Here is an 11,809-nt window from a genome sequence, read left to right as displayed (position 1 = left end):
GCTGCCTGCCGCCGCGGGACTCCTCCCCTAGCGAGCATTAGCGTAATCGCTAGTGGGGGGGGGGGCACCCTTGCCTTCAAAAAATGTTGGCCCCAACGGGCGCGGGCGGGAACAGCCCCCTAACGGGTGTGCCACGTCATCACTACGAACCACTGCAATGTCGCCGGCCGTTGCCGCCCCTGCGCCGCCTTAACTAGCCAAAATTGCCGCCATGCATCGTCAGGCCCACGCGCGCAGTGCCCGACCATGCCCGCCATCGCCACGGGGTGAGGGAGCTCCCCTCTCTCCCCCTTTGTGTCCTTCAAAGGCTCACGCCCCTGCTGAAATACCCCAGCAGCCCGCCATCGTTCAACGCATGTGGGAGGACTCGTGCGCCACGTGGCACGCCCTCATGGCTCCACTGTTTGAACACCTTTGAATCCCCCATACAATAAACACAAAAAAACCTCCCTTTTCAAGCAAGTATAACTTGTTGCTCCAAGATCTAATACCCGAGCCGTAAGATCCGGCAGAAATTTCATTTTGTCGACTTGAAACCCTCCAGCTCTAGCCGCACATCGAGATTCCTCGAGCCCCCGAACTGAGGCCGCAAAAAACATGAAAATCACCTGTAACCAATTCCAAGCAAATGCACCCGATTTTCCGACTGCTATATCTTTCCGCTTCGGTCTCCATTTGACGCGCAATCAACTCCTGCTAGTTCCACACATCGCATAGCACCTTCTCGAACTCTGTTGCAACCCAAAAGACACCAGATGGCACGACTCCCCATGTGGTCGGGTGGGCACCAACCTAGCCCCTGGGAAACTTCACTTGGCCATAAACTGCAATCCATAGCTTTGGTCTGCAATCTGAAAAGACGGGTAGGCTCCGTAAATCGAGCACTATGCGCCTATACACTAACATCCACTTGGACCACATGTCCACAGCTGCCCTATCCGGTAAGAATCTGTAACGCACTGAACCTTCAAACTCCAATAACTTGGGCTCCGTAGCTCTGTTTGTTGAGCCATCTGGACCTGCTCCTTCAACACTTCAAGCTCTACATTTTTAAGTTGAAAATTATCCTTTCTTTCCTTCTTCACCTGCTAGCCCAATTAGTCCACTTTGAAGAACTTTTGGTCTATAAAAACCACATAATGCATACATTCCAATCATCTCCCGAGACCATGGCAGAATCTGGCATAAATCGTCAGTTTGGCAAAACCTTGAAAATGTAGGTAGATCCTCGACTTTCACCCTGTGCCCGCAAAGCGGCACAACACCGTGCTAGCCTACTCTATTACTTTGGCCAGCTATTTCCATTTGGCAGTCATCCCCTTTGCTTGCCTTTTCTTTTCCTTGCTCCTCGTCATTGCTTGCCCTCCCTTCCCGTTTGCTAGCACATGGTCCCATTTCTTTGCATGTCAGTTGGCGTCTGCCTGCTCACAAGTTGCCTATGATTACTCACCCTATCCACCTGCCCTTTTGCACGTGAGCAACTCTTCAGTTTGACTTCCCTTCCCCCATTTCGCTTTGTTTTCCACGGAGCATCTCATGAGATACTATCTAATGAACCTACTCGATGTTGGAAAAATATAACCCCATTGGCAAATTCCCACTCACATATACAGACCAATGTTCGAAAAAAGCTTTTTTTTCCAAAAACTTACATATAAGAAATTCTGGAGGTAAGTCGACTATATTTGAAGGTTTTTAAATCAAATTACACTCTAAATTTTGTAGGTTTGTCACCTCCAAATTTAAAATTTAAAAGTAAATCTCAAAATTTGTAGGTGGGATTACAGATCATTACACTAGTGACTAAACCAAGGTTTTTTTATCGAGCACTTACATAATAATACAAACTCACCTGGCTTCTGCCTTTTGTCTGTCTGTTGGACTTTTCAAAGGAGTGAAGGTGCTGTGCAGTTGAGGACCTGAGGTTGTGTGCGGCTACTCATGAGTCATGTGACTCCGATGAGCCATAACTAGCCTTGCTGGCTGATTCCTGAATGACAAGGAAAAGGAGCCTATTTATCCAGGCGTACAAAAGACAGGGCAGTGCGGCCCGTTGAGGTACGGCAGGCAAGGCTGTATTTGGCAGCTTGGCAACTTGCAACCAAGCGTGTGGAGAGGCGGGCGTGTAACGATTAGAGTTCGAACCCAGTCGGCCTTTCTGAAGTTCTCACGGCGTTGAGCTTATCCGATCAGCCTACCGTCTAGAGTTCGAACCCGGTCACGGCCGTCGGCCTTTCTGAAGTTCTCCCGGCATCGAGAGTCGGGCTTATCCGATCGATCCACCGTGGCCGTGGGATGAAAATTAAAATGAAAATTATTCTTGCCAGGGAAAAAGACAGGTTTGTCGATCGTGTACGTCGGTTTCGAAAGCAGCTTCAAGCTTGCTTTTGGCTGCTTTTTCCCCGTCTTGGGAAATGCGGCGAAATGTGAAGTGAAAATGAATTTTCCTTCGCGGCCGGTTGGCACGACCCTCCACATTCCTTCAACGCCAAGCGGTAGAGCAAAGGTCAAAATGACCGACTTGCTCCTTAGAGTGCGGGCCAATCCTGATCCTTGCAATCTTCTTCATCCAACGGTGCAGGGCCGGCCAATTGGAGGAAGGTTTTATGGGCACAATTCGTCAAGGACCCCATGATCCTATTGGCTTCAAACTTCCGCACCTGTGTGTACTCCTGTCTTCTGTGTGAGCTGGGCTTCTCGAAACTCTACGCAACGTGTGTGTACTCTCTCTCTCTCTCTCTCTCTCTCTCTCTCTGCTTGCTTTTACAGGAGGGTGTTGATGAATATGGCTTGACGAGGTGACCACAGTACCGGTGCCCTAATGGAAAGCTCTAGAGAGAGAGCCGCATTTCCTATGTTGGGTCGTGCGAATTCTGCATGGTTTTCTTAATTGTGTGTGTGCGCGCATCATGCCGAGATGCGCCAGCGAAGCTGATGCCCTGCTGCATGAAGAAAGCGGGGGGCAGAAGAGCAGTACCCCCCACCTCCTCATCAAGAAGTAGAGAAGACGCCCTGATGAAGAAATCAGAAGAGTAAGTAGCAGGAGCGTGCCACCTCGCGTCTTCATTCATGGCAGCGGGAGCTGTTGCGCAACGGGAAGGCCCCTCTTCATTCAGCTCGTAAGTACTGCTCAAAGGCCCAATTCCGCTTCCTACATTGAACTGTGCATGCCATAGCTTTTGTAGCATCTTGTCAATGACATGCCGCACAGAGAATTACCCCCCTCCATCATGCAAAGATCAATCCTCCTCATCTGGCCTGCCTTGCTCTTCATCCTTGCCGTCGCAGATTGCGCTTGTGCCCTCACCCTGGAAGGCCAACTCCTCCTGCGCTTCAAATCACTCATCCTTGTGGATCCCCTCGGCATCCTCAACAACTGGAATTCCTTCGATGCTGACCCTTGTCGCTGGAATGGTGTCGGCTGTGACAATGCCTCTACCCCTGCCGTTGTAACCCTTAGCCTGCCGCGCGCCCAGCTTCAAGGCTCCCTTGCTGCCGATCTGGGTGGCCTCACGCATCTCCGCCACCTCAACCTCCACCATAACCATCTCTCGGGCCCCATCCCTGCCGCTATCTTCAATGCCACCCAGCTCCAGAGCCTCTTCCTTTTCTCCAACAACCTCTCTGGGTCCCTCCCCTCTCTCCTCAACCGGCTCTCCGCCCTCCAAAGCCTTGATCTCTCCCACAACTCCTTCTCAGGAATGATCCCGGCATCCCCCCTCGCGAATTGCACTCGACTCTTCTCCCTCTCGCTGTCTCACAACTCGTTCTCTGGCCCTGCCCCCGCTGCCATTGGCTCCTCCTTGCTGTCTCTCAGAAGATTAGATCTCTCTTACAATTCTCTGACAGGGACCATCCCAGAAAGTTTTGGAGACCTCCCTTCTCTAGTGGACACTTTGGACCTCTCACATAACCGGCTCTCCGGTGCAATTCCGGCAAGCTTGGCCTCCCTGCCAGCTAATGTCACCTTGGACCTATCCTTCAACAATCTCACTGGCCCTATTCCCCAGGAAGGCACGCTGGCAAAGCAAGGCATATCCGCTTTCTTGGGAAATCCAGGCTTGTGTGGAACTCCTTTATCTGCATTGTGCTTGGTGCCCCCCTCTCCTTTTATGGCTGCAGCGCAAAGCAGAAACAGGGGTTTGAGTAAAGGGGCAATTGCTGCCATAGTTGTTGGCGATGTTGCAGGGGTTGCCCTTGTGTGCCTCATTTTCCTCTACTGCTACTGGCGCGCCTTCTCGCAGAAAAAAACGAGTGGCAAGGGGGTCAGCTCTAGCACTCCAAGCTCAGTTGGTCTGGGTGGGCAGCGCCCTAGCTGGCTCTGCACAAAAACGGCCACTATGGATATGTTGCCAGAGGCATTCGATCAGGGGGATCTTGTTGCACTGGATGGCGAAGTCACATTTGACCTGGACGAATTACTTAAGGCATCGGCTTATGTTTTGGGAAAAAGCGGAGTCGGAATAGTGTACAAGGTAATTCTGTCCGATGAGCTTACTGTTGCGGTGCGAAGATTAGGAGACTCCGGTGCACACAGGTTCAGAGAATTTCAGGCAGAGGTGGAAGCAATTGGGCGCGTCAGGCATCCCAACATTGTCAGATTGAGGGCTTACTACTGGGCTGTGGATGAAAAGCTTCTAGTGTATAATTACATTCCCAATGGCAGTTTAGCCTCGGTGCTTAATGGTAAGCTCAACCCTGTCATGTCCGGCAACCCTTCCGATTAAGAAGGGCATAAATACACTGCATGTTAATGAAGAGCTTGGATAGACATTGAATGTGTGCCAAATGCTGCATGATCTTCTTCAATGCAAGTTGTTTCACATTTGAGAGTTATTCATTTCAACAATGCTACCTCTTAAATGCAGTTACTCTGCTTTACTTGCTTGCAGGCCAATCTTCGGAGCCGCTCCGATGGGCCGCAAGGCTAAAGATTGTTAAAGGTGCAGCAAGAGGGCTTGCCTTTCTCCATGAACAGGGCCCTTCGAGAAAATTTTGCCATGGGGACATAAAGCCAAGTAACATTCTTCTGGATTGTCAGATGGAGCCCTACATAGCGGATTACGGACTCAACAGGCTGCTAAGCATTGTGGGAAGTGGCGTGCCTACAAGCGCTCAAGTGGGAAAAGTGAGCGTGTCGTCGAGGTCATCCACCGGCAGCGGACTGAGCTTCGGTGCTGGGGTGAGCCCTGAAGACGTGCACTATCAGGCCCCAGAGACAGCATTGTCAAAGAGTATCAAGCCCACACAGAAAGGGGATGTGTTCTCTTTAGGCATGGTAATGCTTCAGCTACTAACAGGCAAGCTGCAAGTGCTTTCCCCCGCGGAGGAGGTGGAGCTATCGCAATGGATAGAGGCAGCATTGCAGGGGAAGGAGCCACTGCTTCGCATCTTAGACCCTGTGCTTGTCGAAGAGATGCATCATGCTGATGACATGCTGACATTTTTGAAGATAGCCCTGGCATGTGTTGCGCCGCAGCCCGAACAGCGCCCCTCCATGCGTCTCCTCCATGAGTCCGTCACACGCATTGGCACGCCCCTGTCTTCGTCTTGATTCAAAGAGCATGGGATTTCCCTTTGTTCCATTGCACATTGGGGGCCCCCTCTGAATGGTGGGTGGCTTTGACAGATTCCTCAGCAATTCATAATTCAAATACAGATTTTAAAAAGATTAGCAGTTGAGCAGGATACAGACTTTAGCTGCAGAGGCATTTGTTTAATGGTAGGCATAGCCCTGCTAAATATAGAGGACAGACATTGTAAAATGTTTATTTAACACCCCAATTATGGATTGTAAAAAAACCACTTTGACAGTGACTACTAGTTTTCCTACACATACATAGAGAGGAGAATGAATTGGGGATGGCCCACAGATGTTTTTATGCATTTGTTTACACGAGTGGATAGATCATGGGTGCCTTGCCGTCCTTTAAGGACCACGTGTGCTCTTCAATTTTTGTTTGATTGTTTTAGTATTTAGAACGAACAAATGCTTTTGTGCTCTTTTTGTTAGGGCTCTCCCATAGACCCACTAGTAAGGCCGGCCACCTTCGGTGGCCTCTCTCTTATCGCGTGCACAGCAACTTCTCACTTTTGGAATTTAGCTTTCATCTCACAGACTGACATGTGTAAAGGAGATTCCCTCTGCCGTTATAGAATACATATAGATACTATATCGGCACTTGTCAACAACCCTCCTCCCCTCAGGAGTAAGAGGGATCCCCCATAGACCATCTAAAGGTGCTATTAGGGGGGCCTTGAAAAAAATAATTGGTGCTTCATAGGCCTCCACAAGGGCCCTTCAACTAAAATGTCTCAGTGAAATGTAAGGGGTCCTTTAACCACCCTTAGCACTAAAGGGCACGGGAAATTTTTGAAGTTCAAGCGGTGGGATCCACGGCAGCGAAGTCAAGACACGGCGATCGAGACGTGCGCAACCGTAGGATGCCGAGGTAAACTAGGACACGGAAAGGTAAACTCGGACAAGCAGGGGGGGTTGTCCGAGTTTATTTATCATTATTTGGTTTGCCCATATGTCAACTTCCCCGTCGCGGGTGTAGCGGTTAGAGCATTGGCCTCTCATGGTGGTGGTGCGGGTTCGAGTCTTTGAGCCTGTGATCGGCGCCCATTTTTTCCGCCATCCATCCGCCTCGAGATTGCCCCTTTGGACCCCCACCGCGGATCCCATCTCTTTTCTCCCGTGCCCTTTAGTGCTGAGGCTTAACCACCCCCTACACCCGAGAAACTCTTTTATGACTTGGTATAGAAGGTCAACAAGTCAAATAAAGAAAGTTTACTTGGTGCAAACGATTGGAAACTTGTTGAAGGGCTTATGGGCACACAAAGGAATTTTTATAGGGGCCTTCACATTTGAAAGGGCCTTTTCGTAAAGTTGGATTTAGTGGGTTTATGGGGGAGCACTCTAAGGGTGCACCCGCACCGGCGGAGGTGGAACTATGTCGTTTGTCAGCTATTTTGTTCATACGTGTTAACTGCAACACACTTGAAAGCGAGTACAATTTCAACGAACGGGGATAGAAGACTGGAAATCTAACTCTGTCGATTTCGGCAAAGTTGAGACCACCCGATAGCATTCGCTTATGCAAGCTGGCGGGGGCTTAGCCTTGCTTGTGTGAATTTGCTCTAAAGAACATGGGGTCTACAAGCTATAGTTTGTGGAGCGAGAGAGCTAGGTTAGCGATGGAGAGCTAGAGCTAGGTTAGCAATGCAGTAAACCAGGTCATGTCACACCAAAGAGGCACTCCCTCTGGTACAGCGCGTTGCCTTCCCTTGATTGCATCTCATGACAATATGTGGCACCCATCCAATCCTCTTTCCCACCGGTCACTTCTCCCCCCCTTTCACGATTGAGCCTTCCATGACCCTCGAACTACATTATCTACAAAATCCCCCCCACGACATTGCTTTACAGCTACAGGAAGCTTTAAAGCAAAAAGGCAACTACCATGTCTGCCCAAAGGTCCCTTCCCCTCGAGCACCAAGCCCAAATCAGGGCCCTCCTCAAGAAGGCGCCTTGTGGAGCTCTCGAACTCTACACCATACCTTTTCGATTGCAACCACCAAGGCATGGATGGAGATTGCTAGCGAGGAGACGGTGGAGGTAAACCTCTGGTGATTCTTCGTGCTGCTCAAATTAAAAAAATAAAAAAGACCTATAATCTAGAGCTCAGATAGGCCTAATAGCTGGCCCTTGGTCCCCCAGTGGAAGTTCTCAGGTCCTAGGTTACGAATTAGGGGGAAATAGGGGCTGTGAGGTGGAGTCTATTCAAGCTCTCCCCACAAACCATTTCCTGTTCATGTTTAAAACATACCAAAATGGCGTTCGAAATCGCAAGCACTGGCCACCACTGGGTCCCCAGAGCCTCCCCCCTCTGTCTGTTCAAGTGGTCCAAGAGCTTCAACCCAGATAAGTCTGCCATGGAAAACTACCCTATGTGGGTTTCCACCACCACCTACGGCTCATAGGTGAGCACTAGGGAAAGTCCTCGGAGGGAAACCTCAAAGGGATTTCAACCCTTCGTGGCATCCTCAAATGTTAATAGAAATGGATCTTTCCAAACCTTTACCATCCTCCATAATTATTGCCACAAATGAGGGCGACTCAAGCCCATCACTTACAAGTATTTACCCAATGCGTCCTTTTACTGTGGAACAATTGGGACACTTTGTAAGAGATTGCCCTATAAAATCCCCCCCCCCCCCCCCCCCCCGCCCCTCGTTACTACTTCGAATGTTCCCTCCACAACCAATCAATCTAACAACCATAAGGGAAAAAGCCAAACACCTCCTTCTGCGCCCCCCCCACCCCTGACCCCCGCCCCCTCTCAAACTCTAACAAGAAAGGAAGAACTAACCCTAGAAGGGAACATAACAAAACGTGACCCACAAAACCAAAACAGGTTCTCCTTCTGGCGGACGTACAACTGGATTGATTTAGTCAGCTCTGAACATGACGCCTTGGAATCAGAGGGAGAAGAGGTAGCCACAACTCCAGTGGAGAAACTCAGTAAGGAAGCTAATGCTGACAACAACTTGCAACTTTCAGTTAGAGAGAAACTCGGTAAGGAAGCTGACACTGACAACAACTTGCAACTTTAAATTAGAGAAAAACGCTGGATCTCAACCAGGTCTCTTAGCTTCCATTGCAAGAATTATGGCCCTTGAGCCCATGGACATCCACAAACACAACAAGAAGTCACACTCAGCTATTGCTAGAACTCCCTCTAAAGGTCATTAGGATAAAGGGAATAACAAAGTCAATGGATGAAGATTTTATCTTGGAATGTTAAGACCCCACCAAAACGAAAAAAGCCAGGTAGTGGTGGATCTACCAAAATGGATTGATTTAGTCATCTTTGAACATAACGCCTTAGAATCAGAGGGAGAAGAGGTAGCTACAACTCTAGTGGAGAAACTCGGTGAGGAAGCTGTGCTGACAATATTTGCAACTTTCAGTTAGAGAGAAACTCGGTAAGGAAGCTGACACTGACAACAACTTGCAACTTTAAATTAGAGAAAAAATGTTGTATCTCAACCAGGTCTCTTAGCTTCCACTGCAAGAATTAAACTCTAATATGGCCCTTGAGCCCATGGACATCCACAAACACAAGAAGAAGTCACACTCAGCTATTGCTAGAACTTCCTCTAAAAGTCATTAGGATAAAGGGAATAAGAAAGTCAATAGATGAAGATTCTATCTTGGAATGTTAAGGGGATATCAGACCCCATCAAAACGAAAAAACCCAGGCAGTGGTGGACCTACCAAAATGGATTTGATTCAGTTAGCTTTGAACATGACACCTTAGAATCAAAGGGAAAAGAGGTATCTACAACTCCAGTGGAGAAACTCAGTAAGGAAGCTGATGCTAACAACAACTTACAACTTTCAGTTAGAGAGAAACTCGATAAGGAAGCTGACACTGACAACAACTTGCAACTTTAAATTAGAGAAAAAATGTTGGATCTCAACCAAGTCTCTTAGCTTCCACTCCAAGAATTAAACTCTAATATGGCCCTTGAGCCCATGGACATCCACAAACACAACAAGAAGTCACACTCAGCTATTGCTAGAACTCCCTCTAAAAGTCATTAGGATAAAGGGAATAAGAAAGTCAATAGATGAAGATTCTATCTTGGAATTGTCAAGGGGATATCAGACCCCACCAAAACGAAAAAAGCCAGGCAGTGGCAATGAAGACTCCGCCATGGGATCCACGGCAAGGAGCTACGCACGTGAAATGCAAGGTAGACTCAGTCGTTTGATTTTAAATGGACGTGTTTGATTTTACCTTTTTTGTCCTGGTTTACTTTGCCTTGCATGCATTTACTTTATAATATTTTGTTTGGCCTTAGTGGACAAGCAAACGTACATGCTTGCATGGTTAGCTCGTTGGACTGCCACGACCTAAGTGACTGGTTTGTCTATTTGCGGGGGGACATTGACCGCTGACTTTTTGCTAAACGTACGTCATCCTCAAGATGTGTGCATGGCCATTGTAGACAGGGATTTCATTGACGTAATCATGATCGTGTGATTACGTTAATAACTCAAGTATTTGCACAAGAAAATCACGTGATCATGTTAATTGTTAACATGATCTTGATGGTGACCTGCAGAAACCAATAGAGCCGGTAGGCCCGCTGGGCTTTCCCATTTTCCCGACGGCCCCCTCCGGGCTATAGGGTTTTCCCGGCACGCCCAACTGTATATAGTAAACCTCTTCTTACTTTGGCATTTTAACTAGGCAAATCCCTGGGGAGTATATCCGAGCACCGGGTATAGTCATCTCTTTGTGAATTGACTTAAGGTCCTTTTTTTGGGTCGAACGTGATTCTTAATTTGGTAACCCCTTCTAAAGATATTTAAACCCTTCACCGAACATAAAAGTACTAAACCAAAACAATTGAGAATTTGGAGAGTCATGCTCATTGTGACGAAGCCATTGGTCCATAAAAAGGCTGTAGTTGGTTTTAGAAGATGAACATATTTAAATAACGAGTTGATAGTCAAGGGTCGGATGCCCTATACTAATGTACTGGGTATATAAAGATCCTTGAAGTCTTGCATTTTTCACCATCATAGATTTGAATTGATATACATTTACACTGCAAAATATGAGAGCTATAATCCTTAATTGGATGAAATTAGCTTTTATATATTGAATTGGATGCATAAGGGGGCTACAATCCTTGATTGGGTACAAGTAGTCCTCAATTGTGTAATTGTATTGAAGATTTCATTGCCTTGTTTATGCATCGGTTTATATAGGGAGTGAATTATGTATTATAATTAGAAGATTGTTAGTGTATGGAGATGGTTAATCATCGACATTATTTCTTTCATGTGTGTTTTGCAAAGAATTATCATCATTTCAATGTAAATGTTGATGATTCTTTATAGCATGTGAAAATAGTTGTCTCATTGTTTTCAGATCGCAGAAGATATATAACTAATCATTATATTTATAATTGCATTGACAATTTCATATTATTTTTGAATCCATAATGCCATGTAGAGAGCACATTGCAATGTGTATATTCTCTTAGAACATATATGGTCGATATGTGGAATTGACTAGAGTGCATTGCAAATCTCATATTGTGTAGATTTGATTGCTTTCTTAGTGATTGTTTTTCTAATATATATATATTGAAATTTTATTTATTTATTTTAATTGAACATTTAGTTCTTATGACTGCAATATTAAATTGAAAGCAATGGAGAAAAATGTCGGCACAAGTGATACGAAGAAGGCAAAGAATTAAAAAGCCCCTAACAAACATGGGTTTTGAATTTCAAATCAAAAAGATTGTAGAAGTTGTTTTTGAGAATGAGAAATACTCAAAATTGCCAGATTTACTGAAGCAAATGATGGATGGAAGTAAAGTGATCATATTTATGGAAACAAAAAGAGGTTGTGATCAAGTTACTAGACAACTTCCAATGAATGAATTTGCAGCTTTATCTATCCATGATGATAAGAGTCAAGCTGAACGAGATTGGCTTCTTTTTGAATTTAGATCTAGCAATAGCCCTATAATGACAACACATATGTTGCAACTCGGGGTTTGGATGTGAAGAACATAAATCACAAGAAAGCAAAACAACAACAAAGACCACACCGACATTTGACAATGAGGTCATGTCAGGGAGGACAAGAATTCGGAGGGGGGGAGTGTTGACCCATGGGTCAACAACACGATAACTCAATTTCCATACCAAAGTCTTATTTTTTGATAGTTATGACAAGATGCGGATTATGGTTAAAAACATCATTTATAATGAATA

At 46.5% G+C, this 11,809-nt stretch overlaps 1 protein-coding gene across 1 annotated transcript; it reads left to right on the top strand.

Moving 5' to 3' along the window:
- Nucleotides 1-2,611: 2,611 nt before the first annotated feature.
- LOC147462206 (receptor protein kinase-like protein ZAR1) lies at nt 2,612-5,817 on the top strand. The gene is made up of 2 exons (XM_086509611.1): nt 2,612-4,686; nt 4,893-5,817. Exons 1-2 carry the CDS (start codon nt 3,201-3,203, stop codon nt 5,552-5,554), a joined length of 2,148 nt encoding a protein of 715 aa, XP_086365737.1. The 5' UTR covers nt 2,612-3,200; the 3' UTR covers nt 5,555-5,817.
- The last annotated feature ends 5,992 nt before the right edge of the window (nt 5,818-11,809 follow it).

This window comes from Adiantum capillus-veneris, chromosome 3, assembly GCF_014529385.1.
Source record: "Adiantum capillus-veneris isolate H3 chromosome 3, ASM1452938v2, whole genome shotgun sequence".
In the NCBI taxonomy this organism is placed as follows: Eukaryota; Viridiplantae; Streptophyta; class Polypodiopsida; order Polypodiales; family Pteridaceae; genus Adiantum; species Adiantum capillus-veneris.
This window is presented reverse-complemented; position numbering and strand designations above follow the sequence as displayed.